The sequence below is a fragment of the Dromiciops gliroides genome, chromosome 1 (genome assembly GCF_019393635.1).
Source record: "Dromiciops gliroides isolate mDroGli1 chromosome 1, mDroGli1.pri, whole genome shotgun sequence".
NCBI lineage: Eukaryota > Metazoa > Chordata > Mammalia > Microbiotheria > Microbiotheriidae > Dromiciops > Dromiciops gliroides.
In genome coordinates, this window is record NC_057861.1 from 172,582,227 (window position 1) to 172,609,136 (window position 26,910).

A 26,910-nucleotide genomic window follows, 5' to 3' on the forward strand; every position below is an offset into this window, starting at 1 on the left:
GCTTTTCCTTGGCGTCAGAAAGTAACATTTGCGCATGGGTACTGTCCACCAAGGCTACCAGCCAATCAACTTGAGGAGCCTCCCATTTTCTGGGAGGGGACAGGAAGGAGGAAGGAGGGCCTATGTGGAGAGCTCTCTCTCTTTTAGGTTCCTGACTTCATAATGGTGGTGGTGGCGGCAGAGGACTTCATAGGAAAACTGAGGAAAAATAGGATTGCCATGCTGTTGGAATTCTGTTCTCAATCTTTCTCTTTCTATCTTTCAATAAACCCTTAAAAACCTAAACTTGTTTTATCAGTGATTTTAGTCAGTTTCCCCCAAAACTGGGGGAACAGATTAGAACCCACATTTAGAATCTTAAATTACACACCACTCAGGTGTGAGATGATACCTCAGAGTTGTTTTAATTTGCATTTATCTGGTCAAAATAATGATCTAGAGCATTTTTTTCATATGACTATAGATAACTTTGATTTCTTCGAAAACTGCCTATTCATATCCTTTGACCATTTATCAATTGAGGAATGACTTGTATTTTTATAAATTTGACTCAGTTCTCTATATATTAGAGAAATGAGGCCTTTATCAGAGATATTTGTTTCAAAAATTCTTTCCCAGTTTTCTACTTCCCTTGTTAATCTTGGTTATGTTAGTTTTGTTTGTGCAAAAACATTTTAATTTTATATAATCAAAATGATCTGTTTTACGTTTAATTTTATTCTCTATGTCTTCTTTGGTCATAAATTCTTCTCCTGCCCATAAATCTGACAGATAAACGATTCCATACTCCCTTAATTTGCTTATGGTATCATCCTTTATGTGTAAATCATGTACCCATTTTGATCTTATTTTAGTATACAGTATGAGATGTAGGTCTATACCTAGTTTCTGCCATGCTGTTTTCCAGTTTCCCCACCAGTTTTTGTCAAATAATGAGTTTTTGTTCCAAAAGCTTGAATCTTTGGGTTTATCATATACTAGATTACTGTAGTTATTTACTATAGTATAATTTTTATCTATTCTATTCCACTGATCTACCTTTCTATTTCTTAGCCAGTACCAGATTGTTTTGATAATTACCTCTTTATAATACAGTTTGAGATCTAGTACTGCTAGACCACCTTCTTTTGTATTTTTTTTCATTGATTCCCATGATATCCTTGAAGGTTTCTTTGAATGTTGTTGTTATTTTTTCTAGCTCTATAAAATATTTTTGGTAGTTTGATTGGTATAGCACTAAATAAGTAAATTAACTTAGGTAGGATTGTCATTTTTATTATATTGGCTCTGCCTACCCATGAGCAACTAATATTTTTCCAATTGTTTAGATCTGCCTTTATTTCTGCGAAAAGTGTTTTGTAGTTCTGGTCATATAGTTGCTGTGTTTGTCTTGGGAAATAGACTTCCAAGTACTTTATACTGGCCACAATTATTTTAAATGGAATTTCTCTTTCTATTGTTAATATATAGGAATGCTGGTGTTTTACGTGGGTTTATTTTGTATCCTGCAACTTTGCTAAAGTTGTTAATAATTTCAAATAGCTTTTTCATTGATTCTCTAGGATTTTCTAAGTATATCATCATGTCATCTGCAAAGAGTCATAGTTTTGTTTCCTCATTACCTATTCTAATTCCTTTAATTCCTTTTTCTTCTCTTATTTCTATAGCTAACGTTTCTTTTCTTTGCTTTTTTTTTTGTGGGGCAATGGGGGTTAAGTGACTTGCCCAGGGTCACACAGCTAGTAAGTGTCACGTGTCTGAGGCTGGATTTGAACTTAGGTATTCCTGAATCCAGGGCTGGTACTTTATCCACTGCGCCACCTAGCTCCCCCTTCTTTTCTTTTTTTAAACTTTGAAGATGATGTCTAAGCTCTTTCCTTGATCATGGTTTTCAGGTAGACCCATAATTTTCAAATTATCTCTTCTAGACCTATTTTCCAGGTCAGCAGTTTTCCCCAGAAGATATTTCACATTGCCCTCTATTTTTTATTCATTTGGATTTGCTTTATTATGTCTTGGTTTCTCATAAAGTCACTAGCTTTCATTTCTTCGATCCTAATTCTTAGGCAATTATTTTCATCAGAGAGCTTTTGTACCTCCTTTTCCATTTGGCCAATTTGACTTTTCAAGCTGTTGACTTTTTTCTCATGTCTTTCCTGCCTCACCCTCATTTCTCTTTCCATTTTTCCCTCTACCTCTCTAATTTTATCTTCAAAGTCCTTTTTGAGCACTTCTATGGCCTGAGACCAATTCATATTTTTCTTGAAAGCTTCAGATATAGGGGCCCTGATGTTGACATCTTCCTCTGAGGGTGCCCCTTGGTCTTCCTTGTCACTAAAGAAACTTTCTGTGGTCCTCACCTTTCTCTGTCTGCTCATCTTGCCTTTCTTTTACTTGATGTTTAGCTCCTTAAAATGGGGCACTGTTTCCAGGCTACAGTATCCCAAGCTTAAGAAGTCCCAGGTGGTATGATTTAAGGAGAATCAGGTTCTTCACTCACCCAGCCTGTTTCCTGGTCCAGACCAACTTGCTAATCAACCAGCTTTGTGCGTTGTGGTTGTCAGCTCCAACGAGCCTGTGCCCCTCCCCCACCTGGGCCACTGCTACTCAAGCCTACCTCCTGGTTCTCAGCAGGGGTGTAAAATCCAAGTTATGCCTCAGCACCAGCATAGATCCCTGTAGTCTCCCCTCTGCCATGGGCTCAGCCCTCTCACCAGACTGTGAGTTTAGTTCCAGACCATACTGGTGCTGCAGCTAATTCAGAGGCTCTGGGGGTCTGCTTCTCTGGTGAGACCTTTATGGGACTGGATCTGTGTCAGGGTGACTGTGGGGTTGGACTCCATTCCTGTCTCAGAATAGCAGCTCCCTCCTTCTGACATTCCAAGCCGTTCTTGGTTAGCAGATGATTTCAGCACATTCTTCTGTGAGTTTTGCTGCTCCAGGCATTGTCCTATGGCATTATTTGGATGTTTTTTGGAGCAATCGTTTCATGAGTTGAAGAGCTCACTGCTTTTCTGCTGCCATCTTGGCTCCGACCCAGAAGTCCCCACTTTTCTTTTCAATAAACTCCAGTGGCTCTCTATTCCACCAGGTTCAAATATAAACTCCTTTGGCTTTTAAAGCTCTTTGCAACATGGACCTTTTTAGTTATGTGTCATTTTGCTAATTGGTGGGGGACACAAGCAAGGAAAATTGTAAGAGAAAAGCTGTGAAAATAGCCCATAGAAAAAGATAAAGAGAGCTTTGCTGTTCTTTTGCTCAGTATCTGATTCACATATGACCGACATAAAGACTGAAAAGCTATAGCTAGTAAATCTGATTCCTAATTGACTATATGGCAAATGAATATTACCTCATTCTGACTTTGTTTGTAGAAATAATTCTTTTAGGTTATTACGGTTTCTTCTCACTGATGAAACCCTACTTTGGACCATTATGACAGAAAGAATTCACTAGATCTCAGAGAAATTGAGTGTAATCCCAGGATAGACCTTCAGTTGGGTTTTAGAAGAGATTTCAGAAGTTTTACTTCCATCTGATGTTTGGGAATGGTAGCCAGAGGAGAACAGTCTTTGCCTTTGATAATTTGAAGGGCTAACTGGTTTTGCCTTTCCCTGTTCTGCTACCTACTCTCTGAGGGTGGAAATTCCTTAGAGCCCAGCTCAAGGAGCAGCCCTAGAAAAGCTCTGCACACCCAAGGCTTAGGGTTTCTACTTTTTGCTGAAAGAGCATAGCACTACCTCTGCAGCCTAGAGGAGGTGTGTATGAAGTGGAGCAGGCAATGGAAAAGTGGCTCTGCCTGCAAACTGTTCTATAGACTGATCCTGAGGGAAATATGACATCAAGGTCTACAGTCCAGACCCGAGTTGCCAAAGGCACACATGTTCCCATTCATGTGCTTCCCTGCTATGGTTTATTAAGTTTGTGTGAAAATGTCCTTCTTGAACACTGTGCTTTGGTCAGAAAATATATTCCAGGTTATGAATGGAATGTATTATTTTTTTCTTCCTTTTTCTTTTTCTTTTTAAATGTTTCTGATTAAGAGTTAATATAGTTGGTCAGTTGACTTGTCAAATGGGAAGAACACTGGTAGAGGCTCAGGAAATAGAGTGTTCAGTAACTGAAATTTAAGCTTCCATTTTGGGTTACCTCCAGAACCCTGAGAATTAGTAGTAGTTGTAGCCTTGGCCCCCAACACTAGGAGCCCTCTAACTTGCTAGAGTTTGAGTACAAATTTAGGGGAGCAAGTCTGCCTCTGAGAGCCTAGAGAGGAAAAAAAGCATCAGTGCTATGCATCTACTACACTATTCTTCTAGTATCTTTATATTTTACATCCTCTACCACCATAGCCTCTGCTTTTTCTCACACACGATACTCTATCTTCTCTGTGCAGTGAGTGTATCACATACCCAAAATGCTTTCACTCTACCTCTTAGCATCACTGTCTTCAAGACTTGGCTCACCACCTATTACAGGAGGCCTGTCCTGGTCCCCCCAACTGCTAGTACATTTTTCTATAAGTTACCTTATATCTACTTTGTATGTATCTTGTATATACCTATACGTGTGCGTTATTATCTCTGCCATTAGAACATAAGCTCCTTTTTTTCTTTTTCTTTGTATTCCTATCACTTAACACAAAGCCTGATATTTGACAAGGGCTAAATAAATACTTCTGAAGTCATTGGTCAGTACTCAATTTCACCCTTTCATGAAGATTGCTAACACATAACTTTTAAGACATTTCTAAATAGAATGGGTAACTTTTTCAAAACTAAGGGGTATATCTTCCTCCTAAAATTATTTTTAAACTTGGAATTTCCTTTTTTCATCAAAAGACAGAATTTTGAACTCAAGGCTCTGTTCATGGGAATGTTTTGAGGATTTAGAACATATCAAATACATTCAGGTTGCGAGTATTTAAAGTTTGGTTGTATAGTCATGTTGTAAAGTAACTGTCACCTGGTTACACATTTTTTTTTGAGCGGGTGTAGTCCTCTTGAGCCTCCATTCTGCCCCTGCCTGTCCTACTTTTGTCGTAAAGGTACACATCACCAAATAGAGAATCTAGACATCTGGAACAAGATAATGTCATTCCTTTGAGGGTGGTGATGTATTTTAATAGTCCATAGATATTAATGATGTTCTATCTGAAATCTCAGAAAATTTTCTCTGTCAGTTTGATGATCTTAGGAAACACCTTTTTTCTGAAAGTAATAATGAAACGAGCAGTGATATGAGTGGAAGCCCTTGGATCAATAGCCAAAAGGAAAAAACCTTAAAAACATATTCTACGCAGAAAAGGCCAAGAGTCAGAAGTAAATTAAGAGGTAAGTTTAATATTTTACCTGCCTCACAAACCTACTGTAAGCCAATCAGTAACAAGTATTTCTTTTCTTTTCTTTTTTTCTTTTTCTTTTTCTTTTTTTTTTTGCGGGGTTATGGGGGTTAAGTGACTTGCCCAGGGTCACAAAGCTAGTAAGTGTCAAGTGTCTGAGGCCAGATTTAAACTCAGGTTCTCCTGAATCCAGGGCTGGTGCTTTATCCACTGTACCACCTAGCTGCCCCCACAAGTATTTCTTTTATCTGCTATACGTTCAGTACTGTTCTGGGTACTATGAGGGGATACAGATACCTATAATGAGGTCCTTGCCCTCCTCATCTTCTGTTTCTGCATGTTCAACACACAAACTATGCTATAATTACAAAACAAACAACATGCTATAATTATTCCCTTAACACCCAGTTCGGAATTTTAAGCACTGTAGTTGCTTGCATATTGTCTCTCCATTTAGAATGAATGTAAGCTTATTTAGGGAAGGGACTATTTTTGCCTATTAGGTGCTTTAATAAATGCTTATTAGGGTAGATGGGTGTTGCAGTGGATAAAGCACTGGCCCTGGATTCAGGAGGACCTGAGTTCAAATCCAGCCTCAGACACTTGACACTAGCTGTCTGACCCTAGGCAAGTCACTTAACCCTCATTGCCCCACCAAAATAAATAAATAAATAAATAAATAAATAAATAAATAAATAAATAAATAAATAAGTAAGTTCTTGTTGACTAACTAGACTAGCAGCATTAAGAAGAGGAGAGAAGAAAGGCAGATAAGGCTACAGCAGTCAAGAAGAGATTTGAAGAGCTGGGAGTTCAGTTGCCCCTGAAGAACAGGCAGGTTTTGGATAAGTGGTGGGTATTCCAGGAGTAGAGAAAAGGATATGAGAGAAGGCATAGTTACAAGAACAAATGTGGAACAAGTGCTTATGGTACAATAAGGTACAGTTACAATAGAATGCACCTAATTGTGTTGGGAAGATAGGTTCAGATACTGGGGTCTCTAATTGGGAGGAAGAGTAGTTTGGAGTTAGTGATAAGAAGTAGAGAACTATAATGACAAGTATGGGGGTTTGTCTGTTATTTGTGAAATAAAGCCATGTGCTGGAGACTTGCTTTTCTTTTCAGTTTTGCCATTGTCGCCTTCAAGTAGTGGCAGTGATCACCAAAAGGACAAAGTAAGTACCTGTGTTCCAATTTAACAGGAATGAAGTACTTATTAAGCTCTTAGCTCAGTACTGAGCACTGAGTGAGTATACTAACAGAGGCCAAACAGTCCCTGCTCTCACATTTTAAGTGGGGAGGACTGCACGTAGAAGAGGATGTAGCTACAGGGTGGAATGAGCAAAATGAGGAAAAGTTCATGATCTTGGGTTCAGGTGAAATAACTGCAAATGGAGCTATTGTATGTGATTTTTTTTTTTTTGGTGAGGAAATTGGGGTTAAGTGACTTGCCCAGAGTCACACAGCCAGTAAGTGTCAAGTGTCTGAGGCCGAATTTGAACTCAGGTCCTCCTGACTCCAGGGCTGCTGCTCTATCCATTGCGCCACCTAGCCACCCCTGTATGTGAATTTTTAGACCAGCTTAGTTTGTTAGGTTTTTTTTTAGATGTGAAAAATATGAAAAATTCAGCCACATCTCTGTGCACAATCGGCTCTTACCCTATTCAGAAACTGCAAAGAATTCATAACAAAACCATTTAGAATGAGTCTTGAATGTGTCAGAAATTCTGACAATTGAATAGGCTTGGTTGGGGACTTCTCATGCAGCAGAAATGTTATAAAAAATCTGAGTTGCTTTGAGATGCTTACCACAACCTGACTTACTAGATGGCTTTTTTTAAGCAAACATTGTTTAATTACCCTTTCCATACACTTCAGTGAAACAAATAAAATTCATATTGATTGCAAAAACTATTTTTTCAATCTTCTTTTGTGTATTGGGCCAAATATCTTCATCCTTAGCCATATGCTGATTAATCTGCTGAATTTCTTTGGTGTTCCTCTCACATACTAATGTTACGGTGAGGGTGGCGGGTGACAGCAGCCAGCAGAAATACAATATTAGCACTGCAGGGATAGATTTAAAGCTGTCAGCATTAACGTTATTGTTTGCCCACAGCATGACCTCTCATGTGCCCTTCCCAGAACTTTGTTTTTAGGTTTGTAGATCTTTGCTAATCTTCAAGGCTATGTTATTCCTTAATACAATGAATGCTGAGGAAATCTCAGACAGAGATGCCTGATGGTACTTGTGATAATGTTACATAAAAGAAAAGGTAGAGAACAAATCTTACTACATAGAGATCTGCTTGAGGTTGAAATTGAGAAACTTCCAAACTGTGCCTTTAAAAACAATCCACATTGTTAATTTCCTTACAAGTTTTAGTGTTCAGAATGTTTACCACCTCTAATAACTTTGAGCAACTAAGTCATTTTGATTCTTATAAATAAATATACAAATTAAAGATATAGGACATATAAAGATGCTATTGCATCCAGAGAAAGAACTGATCAATAAAGTGTGTATAAAATAATTTTATACATATGCATACATATTTATACACATATATATGTATACATGTGTGTATACATACACACACAAACCTATTTGTATCTGTTAGTTATCTCTAGGTTCAGGGGATGGAAAAGAAAGGAAAAAAAGAAATTTATATGATAACTGTTGTATATTTGGAGGAAATTGCAAATTGTACATGTGATTTTGCAGTTTCATATTTCTATTTTTATTGTACTCTTATGGAAATATTTGTTTTGTGAATTGAAAATAAAACAAAAAAATAAAGTTAGTGGAGTATTGTAATTTAGAGGTGTCATTGCATATATATTAATAGATTTATTTTTATTCTTTGAACTAGATATAATTTGAGATAAATTTTCAGCTATGAGATGTGTTTTATTGGTGTGTACTTTAGAATTTATTTTATTTGAAAAAATTATGGGAACCTATGAACCTTTTTGAAGGGACTTTGAAGGATGCTATAAAGGTCAAGCAACTTGTTAATTTTGTTCATGAAAAAGTAATAAGATTCTGGGGTTTTTAAATGCTGTTTTAATAAATCAAATAAATTCTGTTTTAGGCTACACCAGTAAGGAAGAGGATTTCAAGGCAAAGCAATGAAAAAACCTTATACTCCCCTGTAGGCTTTGTAATACCTGAAGATTCTACCAAGAAGCATCCTTGTATGTCCCCAACTTGATTCTTTTATCCATTTGTTATACCTAATTGGATTGTTGGTGTGTGTGTGTGTGTGTGTGTGTGTATTGGTTAGAATTTGTATTATTTTCTGATTTTCTTTGGAAAATGAAAAGATGAAACTCAGTTTTCTTTCAATATAATACCATTATTTTCAGCAGAGAGAAGGGCACTCAGTTTTCATTCTAATCCTTGAGATTAGTTTGAGTAGAAGAAGGTGAAAATGAATTTTTCTTGTTTCCTCTGATTAGTAAAGCTCTGCAGCTTTTACTTGTCATGATCCACAGGTGCCATCAGCAGGTCTAAGACAAACAAAGAAGAGAGGGAATGGGGAAAGGGAGTGAGAAAGTAGAAGAAAAGAATGAAGTGGGTAGAAGGGAAAGAGGAGAATGTGATGCACATTGATGCAAAATGAGGTGGTAAAGTGTTTCCAACTACTAGCTCAGGTAGCACTTGGTGGCAACAGATCTATAGTCTACGTAACTCTGACCCCCTGGTGACTCAAAGCCAACAGGCTTCTGTAACAAATACATCCCAGCAATATTCCTTAAAAATAGGCAAAAATGTTTTTTCTCTGTCTAAAAAGCAAGTTAATATATGAAAACTTCCCATCTATTGACTGCCTAAAATCATCGCCTAATGGGTTGGATTTATCCTTTCATTTTCTTGTCTCTGATTCCAAAGTCGAAAGTGTATCCCCATTTGGTGATGAATCTTCCCCTGAGTACTCAGAGGTCACAGAGAACTTATCAAAGGTACAATTTAATTATTATTGATTTGTCCCTCAATATAATCATTTTGATGTACTCATGTGCTGAATTTTAGAGGGGAAACATGGTCTAGTTTTTTTGTTGTCTTTAATAAAAGGGCAGTTTCATAGCTTTAGTTTTTATTATGATTATTATGGTTATGATTATTTTGTTCTTAGTCTGCAGCTCACAAATCCTCAATGGAAAGTGCCATCCTCAAGCGAAAACCACAAAATAAGGGGGCATCAGGTAAAATCAATGAGATATAATTATGGAGAATGATTTTTAATGTACAGTGCTTCTCTTAACCTGTAATAGGTTGTTTTATCCACCATCAGTCAGATGACATTGTTCTTGGTCTCTGGAAGCATCAAATTGCTTATTTTCTAACTGTAGCTGATTAAAATGTTTTGATCAGATGAATTCAGCCTTACTTTCTCAGGAAGTGTTTAATGCACTGAATTTGTCAGGCCTCCTTCTTCTCTAGACCCTCAGAAGCTAGTATATCATGAAAAATGTTTATATACTCCCAAGGGTATATGGAGCCTCTGTGATCTGCTGATTCCAGAGGATCTGAGGCACATGAGTCAGTTGTGGGGCTAATTTGAGAGCATATGAGGAGTCCAGTTTAGTCTGTGGTCAAACTAGGTATACAGTTGAATAGGGCCTGGAGTCTACTTGGATGGGAGTTGACTTCGATGATGGGAAAGCCAAATAATGCTCAACCAAGGGTACCCATCTTACTGTAGATCTTCTTTCTAGCATTCAGGGTCATGTTGGGCATCATCAGTTAGTTTTTAGTACTTTATTCCTGGATTGTCACATCCTTTATTTTCTATACCCATATACTGTTCTCTCTGTTTATACTCCAATATAGTATGTTTTTTTTTGCCTAGGAAGGGGGAGTTATATGATGGCACACAGCTAAAATGTAAAAAATAATAAAAAGTCATGCAATTTTAGACTTGAACCCACTAGATATTATATTTTTACCATCTTATTTTAATTGCCTTTTGGATAGTTAATGCAATGATAGAAAATGAAATTCATCTGCCATCGAGAATGGTAAATTAATTATTTCTGATCCAATTAGTATTTATTCATTCTAAAAGGTACAATGGAAAGAACCTTGGATTTGGAGTCCAGAACTCTCTTTAAATTCTAGTACTTTCCCTTACTGGGTGTGTGTCCTTGGTCAAATTATTAACTTTACTAAGCCTCAGTTTCCTCATTTATAAAACTAGGATTGATATCTTTAATACCTAACTCAGTAGGTTTTCATGAGGTGCACGTGACATGACATTTTGTAATGTTTCAAAGTCAATCAGTAGTCCTAGAACCATAAAAATTTAGATGTAAAAGAGGCCTTTGAGATAATTTACCCTCAAAATTTCAGAGTTGGAAGGGACCTCAGTAATTATAGAGTGTAATTCATCCCCTAAAAAGAGTTCCTTTTACACCATGCCAACTGAGAATTTGTCAGTCCCTGCTTGAAGGCCTCTGATGAAGGGAAACCTACTACCTTCCAAGGACATCCATTCAATTTGGGGACACCTCTAATAGTTTGGGTTCTTTTCTTACAGCCAGCCTAAATTTGTTCTCTGCAATTTCTACACCTTGTTCCTCATTCTGTCCTCTGGGGCCAAGCATAAGGAGTCTCACTCCTCTTCTGAGGTCCTCCCCAGGTCTAAATCTATGGAACTCTACCAGGGAATGATTAAGGCTCATGTTCATACAGCACTTTCTTTACAGTGACCCTCTGAGAGATAGTCCTATGCTTATTTTCTATGCTCCCATGACCCCAGAAGCCAAATTTACCCCATATTGTAATCCAAGGAAGTTTCATTTGTGAAGAGCAAAAAAAAAAAGACCTTGTTATATAGTATGGTTTTACTTCTATGTGTGTGGTGGAGGGGATTCCATTTTATAGACTATAGGGACAACACTGAACTGAGGTTTTGGTGTATTTCTATAAAAATAAGGGACTTTGTAGGGCTGGCCCTAGTAATAATAGAAAACATTTATAAAACCCTTACTATGTCACTTTACAAATATGATCTCATTTGATCCTCACAATAACACTGGGAGGCTGGTGCTGCTTTTATCCTGATTTGGCAGATAAGGAAACTGAGGCAGATGTTAAGTGACTTGCCTGGAATCACACAGCTAGTGAGTGTCTGAGGCTATATTTGAACCCAGGTCTTCATGACTCCAGGACCAGTGCTCTATCAATTAATTGTAACACTTAGCTGCCCCCATAGTAAGTAATGGGTAACACCTGTCACTTGTGGAACTCAAAAGGTTTTATTTGTTATTAAACATTTTCTATCCTGTCACAGGGCCTGAGATTCCAGATGACATTTTTTTTTAGTTAGAACATTGCCCCCCCAAAATGCATTTTGAAATACAGGTTTTATCCAGGAAAGTAGGACAATATTAATTTTTGTTTTTTTAAAATAACTTGACTTGTTTCTTTTTGGCAGCTTGCAATATTTTCTCCTTGACCTGAGAGCTCTGGAATTTGGCTATAATATTCCTAGGAGTTTTCCTTTTGGGATCTCTTTCTGGAGGTGATTGGTGGATTCTTTCAATTTCTATTTTAGCTTCTTCTTCTAGAATTTCAGGGCAATTTTCCCCGAGAATATCTTGGAAGATGGTTTCTAAGCTCTTTCCTTGATCATGGTTTTCAGGTAGTTCAATGATTTTCAAATTATGTCTCCTGGACCTATTTTCCAGGTCAGCAGTTTTTCCCAGAATACATTTCACATTGCCCTCTATTTTTTATTCATTTGGATTTGCTTTATTGTGTCTTTATTTCTCATAAAGTCATTGGCTTCCATTTGTTCAATCCTCATTCTTAGGCAATTATTTTCATCAGAGAGCTTTTGTACCTCCTTTTCCATTTGGCCAATTTGACTTTTCAAGCTGTTAACTTTTTTCTCATGTCTTTCCTGCCTCACCCTCATTTCTCTTTCCATTTTTTCCTCTACCTCTCTAACTTTATCTTCAAAGTCCTTTTTGAGCACCTCTATGGCCTGAGACCAATTTGTATTTTTCTTGAAAGCTTCAGATATAGGGGCCCTGATGTTGATATCTTCCTCTGAGGGTGCCCCTTTCTTTGGTGGGAATTCCCTACATTGATCAAATCCTGAATGTAAACACTGAGGACAGTGAACTTCCACCCTCAGAGCCCAAGTATTGAGTCCATTTTCCAGGCCCCAATTCAAAAGGTTCCATCTAGCAAAGGGAGTGTGGTGGGGAAATCAAGGATATATCAGGTTTTAGATGGGCAAGAGATTCAGAGCATGGGAGAGGTAGCCTAGGAGGATCCCTGGAGAGGTCACTGAAGTAAAAGGGTGAAGGGCAGACTCCCAAGGGGAGAGGAGATACCCAGAAAGAAGGTAAAAAGGGATACAAAAATAGAAAAGAAAAATGAAAGGGGCACCAGAAACTATTTACTTTGATTTAGCCCAAGACTGGCCCTGAAAAGATTGTGTTTTTTAAACATTAGTCACTCAACAAACAGTTATTATGCAGACACTGCATTGATTGCTGGGGATACAAATATAAGCAAAAAGAAAGATAACCCCTGCCTGCAGAGAGCTTACATTCTAATGGGAAAAGACAACACAAGAAAGGAATCTGAAAAGCTGAGAGGTGTACTCACTTAATGGAATGGAGTCAGAAGAACTGAGAGAAGGATGAAGGATGGATGGATGGCCTGGGATGCTTCCCCAAAATGGAAGATCTGAGAGGAACTCACCAATGAGAGAAGGAAGATGCATGGTAGAGGGATGCTCCTAGTTTAGTCAGTCTGCACTTTTGTTAAGCAGAGTGTTTCTGATTTCTGGGAAGAAATAGTTTTGATATTTCTGTTCTCTTTTGGGATCACTGAAATGCTTTTACTTCCCCTGATCAGTTGACATGGTAGCAAAATAATAATAAGAAACTCCTAGTAATAAACAGTTCTTGACACTTTCCCTGAATGTTGATCAGTTTTTTTTAATAGATTCCAGCAAGGAGAAAACTTGGACTTGGGATAATGTGATGTTTATGGAGCTTTCTTTGCCTTTAGCTTTATTGGATGATACTTTGGAAATGCCAAAACAACAAAAATTAGAAGAGGACCACACACCATTTTCCCCTGTTGCCTTAATGCCAGGAGAAAACCCTGTTCCTACAGGTAATATTGGACATACACCAAAATTAAAGGTAAAATGCTAATTGTGTGTTTAGAAAGGCTGTGAGTGACCTGTGTACCACTGGAAGGAGACACTACAAGAGGAATGAGTAATAGTTCTGAACATAAACTTCATCTCCTTTAAAGTTTTACTTAGAGCTTTCTTATTACAGAAGAAATGAAAAAAAAATGAAAAAGCATTTATTAAGTGCTTACTGTGTGCTAAATGCTGAGTGAGGATGCAATTACAAAACCAGATATGCTTTCTGCCCTCGAGGAGCTTACATTCCAATGGAAACTACACACAAAAGGGAGTGGTGGTCAGAGAGGCCCACTGTGGTCCAGAATGTTAAAGTCAAGTGACCAAATATTTATTAAGTACCTACTATGTGCTAGGGACTGTGCGAGGCATTGGGGATACAGAGCCAAAAACAGTCCCTACTATCAAAGGGTTCACAATCTAATGAGAGAGACAACCTGTAAACAACTACGTAAAGTCTATATACAAAACATACACGTACACATATACACACATGTACACACATGCATTTATTTATACATGTGCACACACATTCACTCGCACATATACATACTATATATATACACATACACATATACATACAGTTTTACACATACATATATACATGTGTATAAATAAAATTGTAAGTAATCTTAGAGGGAAGGTGCTAGAATTAAGGGATACTGGGAAAGGCTTCTTGTAAATGGTGGAATTTTATATGGAACTTTATGGAAACAAGGGAATCCAGGAGACAGATGAGGGGAGAGAGAATTCCAGACATGGAGGATAGCAAGTGCATATACCCAAAGTCTGGAGACAGAGTATGTTATGTACAGAACAACAAAGGAGTCAGCATCACTAGATGTTAGAATACAATGAGAGAAGAAAGATATCACAAGATTGGAAAGGTAGTGGGGGAAGGGTATGAAAGCTTTTAAAAACTGAACAGAGGATTTACTATGTGATCCTAGAGGTGATGGGGATCCACTGGAGTTTATTGAATAGGGGGTCTGATGTGGTAAGACCTGTGCCTTAAGAAGATCATTTTGATAACTTAGTGGAACATGGATTGGAGTGAGGAGAAACTTGAGACAGGGAAACTAAGCAATGTGCTATTGTTATAGACCAGGCATGAGGTGATGAGATCCTGTACCCAGAGTGGTAGCAGTATCAGAGCAGAGGGGACATATAGGAGAGAGATTTTGAAAATAGAAACAATAGGATATGGTGACAGATTGGAAGTGCCAAATGAAGAGTTAAGCTTTTGAGCCAGGTGATAATGAGGGTGATTGGTGCCCTTGACAGTAATAAGGAAATTAGAAAGAGGGGAACATTTTTGGGAAAAGATAATGAATTTGGTTTTAGACATGTTGAGTTAAAGATGCCTTTGGGACACCGAGTTCAAAACATCCAATAGGCAGCAGTTGGGAGATAGGAGACCAGAGATCAGGAGAGGTTGTTGTTGAGTCTTTTCACTGGCATTCAACTAGTTGTGAAACCATTTGAGATTTTCTTGGTAAAGATACGGGAGTAGTTTGCCATTTCCTTCTCTAGCTCATTTTATAGATGAGGAAAGTGAGGCAAACAGGGTTAAGTGACTTGCCCAGGGTCACAAAGCTAGTCAGTGTATAAGGCTGGATTTGAACTTGGGAAGATGATTCTGTGACTATAGACTTGGTGCCCTATTCACTGTGCCACCTGGCTGCTTGGGAGAGAAGTTAGGACTGGATAAATGGATATAAAAATTATCTGCATAGAGATGACATTTGAATCCATGGGATTAAATGTATCACCAAGCAAAATAGTGTAGAAGAGTAAGAGCAGACAGCCCAGGAGAGGGCCTTGAGGAACATACAGGGTTAGCAAGTATGAGCTAGATGAAAGTTAAGGAAAGGATATCGAGAAGCAATGCTCAGACAGATAAGAGAATCAAGATACATCAGTGTCACAAAAGGCTACAAAGGGAAGACTATCAAGGAGAAGAGGGTGATTGATAGTGTCAAATGCTACAGAGATGTCAATAAGGATGAGGACTGAAAAAGCATCGGTAACTTTGGAGAGAATGAAATAGAAGTACCCATTGTAGGAAGCCTCCTAAAGGAGTTTTGTCACAAAAGGGAGGAGAGCAATAGGACAATAGGTATTGAGGACAGATGCTATGATCAAGTGAGCCTTTTTTAAGGATGAGAGAGAAATGAGTGTGTTCATAGGCAGAAGAAAGCAGCCAGTAGAAAGAGATTGAAGATATCTGAGAAAATGAGAATAATAGAGAAGGCAGTCTTTTTGGAGGAGAAGGCGGGATGGAATGGGATAATTTGTACATGTACAAGGGTTGACCTTGGCAAGAAGGGCCATCTCTTCATGTGACCCAGTGGTGAAGGTATCTGAATGATGTTAGGTGAAGAAGGGATATGTGGAAACTTGAGGATAATGACTTCATTTTTTTCCAATGAAATATAAGGCAAGGTTCTCACCTGGGAGGGTAGGGCAAGGGAAACTATGGAAGGTTTCAGGGGAGATTTAAAAAGTTTGGAGCATAGTTAATCAATTAGGGAAGTATGAAAAGGTTGCTTTTCTGCAGTGATGACCCAGTAGAGCTAATGATACATAAATTTGTAGTGTACTCAGCATAGTTTTGTGATTTTCTCCAGCTTTGTTCAGTAACACAAGAATAGGAGTGAAGGCAATAGATGCTGGGATCCAAGTTAAAGGAATGTTGAGTGGAGCCATTGAGGCCTGGATTGAACTACTCTATTTAGGAATCACATTTGTGTCATAAAAGGAATTTGGTAGAACTCCTTCACCTATTTTTTCAAATAGTATTCATTGTTTCCAAATAGTATTCATTGTTCTTTAAGTATTTGGTAGAATTCACTTGGTAAAAACCTATCTGGCCCTGGAGATTTTTACTTAGGGAGTTCATTGATAGCTTGTTCAATTTCTTTTTCTAAAATGGGCTTATTTAAGGATTTTATTTCCTCTTCAGTTAACCTGGGCAATTTGTATTTTTGGATATATTTATCCATTTAATTTAGATTGCCAAATTTATTGGCATACAGTTGGGTAAAATAGTTCCTAAATACTGCTTTCATTTCCACTCCATTGGTGGTGAATTCACCCCTTTATTTTTGATACTAGTAATTTGGTTTTCTTCTGTCTTTTTAAAAAAATCAAATTCACTAAAGGTTTATCTATTTTAATGATTTTTTAAAATAAAACCATCTCTTAGTTTGATTAATTCTATAGTTTTCTTACTTTCAATTTTATTAATTTCTCCTTTGATTTTCAAGATTTCTAGTTTACTATTTAATTGGGGATTTAAAATTCTTTTTCTCTTCCCCTATTCTCCTTTTATTCTGCCCCTCAAATTTGTTTATATCATTACATCTAAGTCATTTTAATAACAATACCCTAGTAGAGATACAGATCTCAAGAGTTAAAAGTATTATCCTCCCTCATAGGGATATAAACAGTTTAACCTCATTGAACAACCTTTTTTCCCTGTTTACCTCTTTATACTTCTCTTGAGTCTTGTATTTGTAGATCAAATTTTCTGTTCAGTTCTGGTCTTTTCTTCAGGAAATCTTGGAAGTCCTCTGTTTCATTGAATGTTCATCTTTTCCCCTGAAAGATAATGTTCAATTTTGCTAGATAGTTGATTCTTGGTTGTAATCCAACAAAATTGTGTATAATATTTCAGAGGAAAAAATGGGACTTGATTGAAAAAGAGGACTTTCAGGTATTCATGATGGAAAGACCTGAACTGAATAGAAAATTTGACTTTCAAATACAATATCCAAGAGAAGCATAAAAGGGTAAACAGGAAAAAGAAATCATGAGGGATGTTAACAGGCTAAAATGTTTACATTCCTACATGGGAAGATGATACATCTGACTCATAAGAACTTTCTCAGTATTAGGGCAGATGATAGGAATACCTTTAGACAGAGGGCACAGGTGGGAATTAATTACGAAGGGATGATATCTGTAAGGCATTTATTTTTTGTTTACTGTTTTTTGTGGGATAGTCAGGGCCAGATGGCATGCCTGGGGTCATGGAGTTGGTGGTTGTCTTGTGTCTGACACCAGATTTGGACTTGGGTCCTCCTGGGTCCAGGGTGGGTACTTTGTCCACTGTGTCACCTGGCTGCCACATGATGACATCATTAGGGTAAAGTTGAGGGGGGGAGAGGATTGCACTGGGGGAGGGGAAAGAGGAGAGGTAGAATGGGATGAAATCTCACATGAAAGAAGATAATGATAGAAAGAAACTTAAGGGGCAGAATAAAAGGAGAATGGGGGAGGTGGAATGAGGTTAATTACATCATATGAAGAGGCACAAAAAACCTATTACAGTAGAGGGAAAGAAGGGAGGGGTGAGCATTATTTTAATTGTTAGTAATCTTAACTGTGAATGTGAATGGTAATGGACTCTCCCATAAAACAGAAGCGAATAGCAGAGTGGGTTAAAAGTCGGAATCTTTTCAAAGAAAACCTTTATAAAAAATACACAGTCAATCAAAAAACACAGGCCATGTCCAAAAACTGTCCATTCTGCATCTTGCTTCTATCAATTGTCTGTCAGGAGGTGGATATTATACTTCATCTTCACTGCTCTGGAGTCTTGTTTGGTCACTGAGTTAATTAGTCATGATTTGTGTTTGGGGGGGATATTATATAATACATTTCAACTTATTCTAAGAAATACTTAGCCTTACAGGTTATACCAGACAGTCTAGGAGAGTCTGCTATCATCTCTTCCTTTGAAGACTTTACTAAAAAATTGAAGAAAAATATTGAGGTAATATTGACTTTGACATTTTGATGAATTTATTACTATTTAGACTTCCCTTTATGAATACAGCTCACATCTTTTCTAATTATTTATGAGCTGTCTCTGCCAAATAATCCATCCCATTCTGGCTAACCTAGTGTTGCCCTCTGCATTAAGATGGCCATTGGTAGATAGGAGCACATTCTCTCACTAGGCCAATAATGTCAGCCTGTCCTATGTGGCAGGATGACCAAAAATTTGAGATCCCACAGTCACTTCTATATCAGAATGAAACTCTCCAGTAAGATGGCAGTGGAGGTTGATATAATTGTGCATGATACTAGTAAAAGAATATGTTGCAATGACTGAACAATGATCAATCCAATTTATTTTGTGATGTCTAATTCTTTCTTCACTGAATGTCTGTTGCATCCTTTTGTATGTTGAATAGTTACTTGCCCTTGAGGGGGAGGAATAGTAAATTTAACTCTGTTCCAGACACATAATCACCCAGTCCCTCTTTTGAACAGTGTTTTCCATTTTTAGGAAAGCTATAGTATGACAATAACTGAATCATAAGAGCAAACTTTTGGCCTTGTCCTCATTAACACTGCAGTCATACTAAGTTAATAAGAATTAATTAGATTGTTGTCTGCTGGTAGGAAAAAGGGATTAGAAAATCTAAGAATAATATTAGCCAGGGGGAGACTTGATATAGTAGAACAAGAAGAGGGGTGATTGGGGAGAATGGTTTCAAGGAAAGTTTATAGACAGGCTGAGAAATGGAGCAACTTGGAACCAAATAAAAGTAGCTTGAATCTTTGTTTAAAAAAACGGCTTACATGGCAATTTTGCGTTTCATTTTCAGTATGAATGACTACAATTTCCTGTAGGCCCTTTTAGAATCAATTAAGTCCCAAGTGTTTATTAGGTATATGTATGGTCCAGACATTGTTCCAGGGATCAAGATAAAAAGACAAAAATGAAACAATTCCCATCCTCAAGTTGCTTATGTTCCAGCAGAGGTGACAACATATACACAAAATGGATCCCAACATAAAAAAAAATATTCTGGAAGGAGGAGTGGAATTAACATCTGTGGTGATCAAGAAAGGTTGAATAGAGAAGGTTTAATGTTGTCTAGCTAGTGCTAGATAGGCATCTTTGATGCTTCGTTGCCTCTTAAAGGGTTTGTCCAAAGTGACAGTTAAGGGAATTATCTGGCCTCATCCTGTAGATGGCCCAAATTTTTTAGTCAGCAATTAGTAACAATCTTTGAAAAACTTTGCCATTTTTCTTTAAAACAACTTGCAATGTTGCTAGCATTTTGACTAAAGGTACTAGAAATGTTTTTAAAGGTCCCTTCTGGTGTTAAAATGTTATCACTCTAAGAAAATTAAATGTTGTCTTCATAATCTTTGGCAGAATATGCTGATGGAGTGAATGTGAGTCTTCTGTCACCACATGTTCTTGTCCTCACTATTCAACAGTGTTCTCAATGGGCATCTGGCATCATCCCCTTAAATGAAAACATGGTGGTGTTAGTCATATATTACCTAGCTTTGGAGGGGTTCCTTTTTTAAACAAAACATGTTTATTGATCAATTTCCACATTAATCCTTCTTTTCCCACCCTTCCCCAGAATCCTCCTTTTTAATGAAGAAAAACTGTGTGGTGTAAATTTAATTAACTTTTTGGTTATGATTCAGTCTAGGAACAAGGACAAAGATATTTGTATCCAAAATGCTATGAAAGCATCTGAGAAGGTGACCATGCTTTTAAACCAGCTCCATCAATGTAGGTAAATAATAATTAAATTGAACAAGGTCATAATGAGTGCAGTGGCCACTGTATTAATAGTAGGTGTAGAGCTCAAGAAAGTTGAAGAAATATATGACTTTAAGAAGCTTGCCCTGTCTCTACCACTTGGTAGTAATCACATATATCTTTCTTCTCTTCTTTTTCACATTCTTCCTCTCCTTTTTGTTTTTCCGCCTCTTCTTTTTCTCTTTCTTCACCCTCTTTTTCTTTCTTTCCTCTTTTTTTTCCTTTCATGCCCAGCCTTTAACATACACTGGCTGTGTGACCCTTAGCAAGTCTTTGAACTTCTCACTGTTTTAGGTAACTCTCTCAAAGATTATAGATTGCCTAGTGGGTGCCCAGCTGCCTCATCAACAAAGGGAATTTCTTCTAGGAGTTCTCTATTTCAATGAAATCACAGGTCCTATTGCTATACTTATAAATGATGATTCTCTGGGATAGGAAGCAGGGAGGATTATATTGGCAAATGTAGGTAATAAAAAGATATCAACAAAAATTATTTTTTAAATGACTATTTTTACTAAATTGAAAAGAAATTGTTATTTCTGGACTGGACATGGATAAGAGTTGGGCAGGATGGGTTTGTGATTTGCACTACTGAAGAGAGTAGCCACATTGCTGATAGCCTTGCTCTATCAGAGCCCTTCGTGTTTTTCTGGAGATAATCTTTTTAACAACAACAAAAAAGACAAAGGAGCAGCTATGGTATATTGAGGTGAGCCTTACAGAGACCAGTCTTCAAGGAGGAGAATGGCAAAAGGTAGCCTTCCTTTTGAAATATAGTATTTAATAATATTTGAATAATGCTTTTAGCTCTTTTCCTTAAAGAGTTTTCCTGTGTTGTCACTTTAGGAAAAGCCATACAAAGAATATAGAGCAAGGATGATAGTCTCCATTTTACTGTTGGGGAAACTGAGACATTGAGGTTAACTGGTTAGCCCAGTGTCCCATAAAGTGACCAATACAGCACTAATTCCTGATTTCTAGAATAGGACTGTTAGATAAGAGTATGTGGCCTTTCCAAAATCATATCCTCTACTTTCTGACCATCCTCTTCTTTCCATCCCTACTCAGATTGTGGCCCCTGGGGTCTGATAAGTGAGGTTTCACTTGTGTGGAGCTTGATCACCATGGTACTTCCTGATCATTTCCAAACCTTGTTGTTCCTTTATCCTGAACTCTAACTCACCTTAATACATTGCCTTTCCCATTAAAACAAACTTTGTTGTCTGAATTTGTATCCCCAGTATTTAGCACATAGTAGATGCTAAATAAATAAATTTCCATTCATTCATTTATTCTTTTAGAGGCAGGGCTCAATGTTTTAACATAAAAGGCCATGAGGGGCCAGGTAAAGGATTAAGGAAGGAGGGAGTAGTTTTCAGAATATTGCTTATATGGTAGGTTCTCAAACTTGGAAACTAAGATGAAGCAAAAACTAAACAAATAAACCGTCTGGGACAATTTGGGAGAACATTAGTCTGAATAAAGTCAGTCTACTAGCATTTATTAATTGCCTGCTATTTCCAGGCCCTGAACAAAGTGCTCAGGACACAAAGACAGGCAAAAAAAACCCCAAGCAGTCTCTGCTTTCCAAGATTCTCACGGTCTAATGGCGGAGACAACCTACACGTTGTCTATGTAAAGACAATATACAGGATAAAATGGAGGTAACCTCAGAGAGAAGGCACTAGCAAAAAGAACTGGAAAAAAGATGGGATTGTAGCTGAGGTTTGAAGAAAGCCAGGGAAATTTAGAGGTTGAAATGAGAAGAATTCCAGGCATGGAGGGAGGAGGTGGAACATGGAAGGAAGTGGAAAGCTCAAGAGACCTGGAAAGCCAGGAGGCTCCCCAACAGAAGGATTTATGTTTAATCCTAGAGGTAAAGGAAGCCAGTGGACTTTACTGGGTTGGGGATGATATAGTCAGACCTGCATTTTAATGTGACTGTTAAGTGGATGGAAGTGAGACTTGGAGCAGGCAGACCTACTGTCAGGCTATTGCAGTAGTCTAGGCGTGAGGTAATGGGGACTTTTACTGGAGTGGTGACAGTGTCAGAGGAGAGAAGGGGGTGTATTCAGGAGATGTTGCAAAGGTACAAAGGGACAAGACAATATACTTATTAATCCCACGTTAACAGGTAGTTTTTAGTAGATAGCCTTTTTTTAAAGTATGAAACTACTTCCATTTTCCTTTCTTTCAAATATTCAAAGGAATCTGCCATCAATTTGGGAGTTCCTTCCAGCAATTTCCATCTGTCCATTCCCATCAATCCTGTGCAGCTTTCAGACATTTGGGATCCACCCAATTTACTAGAAGCTTTCTTTCTTCCCAGCTTTTCAAGGGTAACTGTCACATACCCTGATTGTACATCTGTGATTCCTTGATCTTGCCACATATCCAGCCAATTTTCTTTTTTAGGTCCTATAATTCCCTTTCTACAAATAAAGTTTTTAAATGGGGATGGACTGGGAGAAGGAGAGGAGAGCTACTAATAGAAATCTTATGATGGAGAACTGGAGTTTTGATAACAGGACATTAAATATTCAATGCCCAAACACAACTAATTAAGGCCAAGAAATTTGGGTCAGGGAGGTTAGAGAAGCTTGTAAATGAGCAAGTCATTTGAGAATGGAGTTACTAACCTGAGGATTGTCTTTGGCACAGGTGCCTCAACAGTATTATTCTCCTTTATTTTGTTTTTTGTTGTTGTTGTTTTTGCGGGGCAATGAGGGTCAAGTGACTTGCCCAGAGTCATACAGCTAGTAAGTGTAAAGTATCTGAGGCCAGAGTTATTCACCTTTTTAGTTTAGCTGTTGTAAACCACCCTCCCCCACTAACTATTCTCAATCGAATGGGTGTGAGGTGTCCATTTCTTTTGAATTTAGAAAGAAATATCACTTTCATGAAAAGCTGAGCCTTTGAAAATAATTGGCCCAATGTCAAAATGTTCCATTTGTAGGTAAACAACTTTTAGAGTGGGTAAAAAAATTCACGACCTTTACAGAAACCAAAAAATGTCTAATGCATTTGAACTATCTCTTACAATAGGAAGAGCAGTCTGTTTTTTCATGGTGTCAAAACTCCTCACATAACCAATTTTGTGATTTTTCCCCACACACAAATCAGGCTAGATAAGATAGAACAGCTCCATGAGAGCATTCGTCAGGAACTGGACAACTTTAAGAAGGATGTTCGGGCTCTCAACGATCTTGAGAAAGAAATCCTGGTAAGATCTAGTCTCTTTCTCTAGGGTCTGTCTATCTGCTTATGTTATAGGGCAAAGTAATAGTAAGTAGTGCCTTTTTCTTCTCTGCATTAATTTTAGGACGTTTGGAAGAAACATTCTGCTCAACTGAATTCATTCTGTGACCTACAAATGAAGAGGTACTTTTAAAAAACATCCTTTTGGAAATGGTAATCCTAGTCATAACCATAGGTCTAGAACTGGAAGGGACCTTAGTAGTCATCAAGTCCATCCATTTCATTTTACATATGAGGGAACTGAGACACAGAAAGGGGAAGGACAAAGCTGCCAAGGCAGTAACTTCTCAGTGACTTTGTGGTTCATCTTAGGGCAGAAGATGTCTTACTTATTGGCTCTTTGAATTCTTATGGGGATTTTTGGGGTATGGCTTAAGGGCAGACTTCACTCACTGCATCTGTGTTTTCTCTCCTATCCTAGTCTAAACCACCTAAGGAAAAGATGAATGAAGAGGCTTGCTTATTCTTCTGTCTTTGAGTAAATAAATGATGCCCTGACATTGCAGCTGTTGTTGACACTATTCTGTTCCAATTCCATTGCTGTTATTTGAATTAGAATGGTATATAAAATATTCCATTGGCTTTAAATTTGTTTTTTTTTAAAGTTCTTTGTCCACAGAAGCCCTATTTTTTGCGGGGGGGATAAGTTTTGTTGGCAGAGTCAGGATGTTAGTCAGTTAGCTTTTACTAAGCTCCTACAAGTTTAAATCTGGTCTTGAACACTAGTTGTGTGACCCTGGGCAAGTTACATAACCCTGTTGCTGCAGTTTCCTCATCTGTAAAATGAGCTGGAGAAGGAAATGGCAAGCCACTCTAGTATCTTTGCCAAGAAAACCCCAAATGGAGAAATATAGAGTCAGACACTACTGAAAAACAACTGAACAACAACAAAGGTCCTACTAAGATGCCAAACATTGTGGGAAACACTGGGAATCCAAAGAAAGGTCAAAGATAGTCCTTACTTTAAAGAAGCTCACAGGATGTGAACTAAAATTTTGACTCCAAATCTTTTTTTAAAGAATTTTTTATTTTCCCCCAATCACATGTAAAAACAATTTTTAACATTGATTTTTTTGGGGGGGGGGTGAGGCAATTGGGGTTAAGTGACTTGCCCAGGGTCACACAGTCAGTAAGTGTTAAGTGTCTGAGGCTGGATTTGAACTCAGGTCCTCCTGACTCCAGGGCCGGTGCTCTATCCATTACGCCACCTAGCTGCCCTGCCCCCATTCATTTTTGATAATAAAACATTTTATTTAAAATTTTGAGTTTCAAATTCTATCCCTCCTCTCCTTCCCCACTCCCCTCCCTGAGGCAGTAAATAATCTGATATAGTTTATACATGTGCAATTATGTAAAACATTTCCATATTCATCATTTTATACAAAAGAACTTGGATAAAGGGGAAAAATAGTATGCTTCAGTCTGTTCAATCAAGATCAATTCTTTCTCTGGTGGTAAATAGAATGCTTCATCCTTAGTCCTTTGGGATTGTCTTGGGTCATTGTTTTGCTGAGAATAGTTGTCATTCACAGTTCTTCATCAAACAGAATTGCTGTCACTGTGCACAAAATTCTCCTGGTTCTGCTCACTTCACTATACATCAGTTCGTACAAGTCTTTCCAGGCCTTTCTGAAATAATTTTGCTTGTCATTTCTTATAGCCCAATAATAATATTCCATTACAATCCTATACCACATCTCATTTATCCATTCCCCAATTGATAGGATTCTTTTTATTTTCAATTCTTTTTTTTTTTTTTTGATGAGGCAATTGGGGTTAAGTGACTTGCCTAGGGCCACACAGCTAGTAAGTGATAAGTGTCTGAGGCCAGATTTGAATTTATGTCCTCCTAAATCCAGGGCCAGTGCTCTATCCACTGTGCCACCTAGCTGCCCCTTTTTTCTTTTTTTTCTTTTCAATTCTTAGTCACCACAGAAAGATCTGCTATAAATATTTTTTGTACAAATAAGTCTTTTTCTCTTTTTGGGGATTAACATTCATTTAATTTTTTTAAAATTCCAAAATCTCTCCCTCCCTTGACTCCCCTCCTCAAGGGAAGGCAAGCAGTTTGATATAGCTTATACATATGTAGTCATGCAAAACATGTTAGTCATGCCATGAAAGGAAAAAATTTAAAAACTCAAGAAAGTAAAGAAAAAGTATTCTTCGATCTGCATTCAGACTCCATCAGTTTTTCCTCTCTAGATGTGGATGGTATTTTTCATTATAAATCCTTCATAATTGTCTTGGATCACTGTATTTCTGAGAATAGCTGTCATTCACATTTCATCATACACTATTGCTGTTACTATATATAATCTTCTCATTTTGCCTTATATGAATTCATGTAAGTCCAGGTTTTTCTGTGAGCATCCTACTTATTTCACATAGGAAAATAGTATTCTATCACAATCATATACAGACCTGTTCGCTCCCCAATTGATGGGGTTCCCCTCAATTTCCTATGGTTCTCAACTTTCTCTGCTTGCTCATCTTGCTCATTTTTTACTTGACTTTTAACTCCCTCTTGCAGTGGGGTCCTACTTCCAAGCTACACTGTCCCAACCTTCAGAGGGTCTCAGGTATTTCAGTTTAAGGAAGGGCAGGTTTTTCACTTACCTGGCCTCTTCTCTGGTGCAAAGATAACCTCAAGCCAACTTGCTAATTAAGCAGGCAGCAAAACTTTGTGTGCCATGGTTGTTAGCTCCAACCCCACCTAGGCCTCCTGCTGCTCAAGATTTCTTCCTGGTTCCATGTTAGGAGTAGGACTACTGAATTCCTCCTTAAGTATAGCAGACACCCCTGTCTGCCCTGCCCTCCCCCCCCACCAGCTGTTCAGCCCTCTCACCCAACCATAAGCTTAGTTATAGAAGACATTGGCACTGCAGCTGATTCAGAGACTCGGGGGCAAGTTTCTCTGGCACAGCCTGTCTGGGGCTGAATCTGTGTTGGCACAATTGCAGGGTTGGACTCTACTTCCAGCCCAGCATGGGCCCCCTCCTGTTGAGCTTCTAAGCTGTCTTTGGATGGAAAATAATCTCAGCCCATCTTTTTGTGGTTTCTGCTGCTCCAGGGGTTGTCTTATGGCTGTTTTTGGAGTAATTCCATGTCCTCAATTTCCAATTCTTTAACACCACTAAAAGAGCTGCTATAAATATTTTTGTACGTATATGTCCTTTTCCTTTTTGGTGTTTTATCTATTTAGGATATAGATTTAAGAGTGGTACTGCTTGTTTAAAGGGTATGCATGATTTTATAGTCCTTTGGCCATAGTTCCAAATTGTTCTACGGAATGATTGAATCAGTTCACAACTTCACCAAAAGTGAATTAGAGTCTCAATTTTCCCACATCCCTTCCAACATTTGTCATTTTATTTTTCTGTCACATTTTACCCAATCTGATAGGTATGGGGTGGTAACTTAGAGTTGTTTTAATTTGTATTTCTCTAATCAGTTGTGATTTAGAGCATTTTTTCATATGATTATACATAGCTTTGATTACTTCATCTGAAAACTGTCTCTTCATTTCCTTTGATCATTTATCAATTGAGGAA

The 26,910-nt window shown here is 37.8% G+C and overlaps 1 protein-coding gene across 1 annotated transcript in view; it reads left to right on the forward strand.

Annotated features, from left to right (window-relative positions):
- The window catches only part of SYCP2L (synaptonemal complex protein 2 like), a 67,425-nt gene extending 43,623 nt beyond the window's left edge, over positions 1-23,802 (forward strand). The window contains exons 24-34 of the mRNA XM_043992940.1: positions 5,180-5,330; positions 6,464-6,513; positions 8,434-8,536; positions 9,234-9,304; positions 9,478-9,547; positions 13,374-13,481; positions 18,210-18,298; positions 19,981-20,072; positions 23,222-23,321; positions 23,421-23,479; positions 23,778-23,802. Coding sequence (XP_043848875.1) covers positions 5,180-5,330; positions 6,464-6,513; positions 8,434-8,536; positions 9,234-9,304; positions 9,478-9,547; positions 13,374-13,481; positions 18,210-18,298; positions 19,981-20,072; positions 23,222-23,321; positions 23,421-23,479; positions 23,778-23,802 — 918 coding nt within the window. The remainder of the gene's footprint in view (positions 1-5,179; positions 5,331-6,463; positions 6,514-8,433; positions 8,537-9,233; positions 9,305-9,477; positions 9,548-13,373; positions 13,482-18,209; positions 18,299-19,980; positions 20,073-23,221; positions 23,322-23,420; positions 23,480-23,777) is intronic.
- The last annotated feature ends 3,108 nt before the right edge of the window (positions 23,803-26,910 follow it).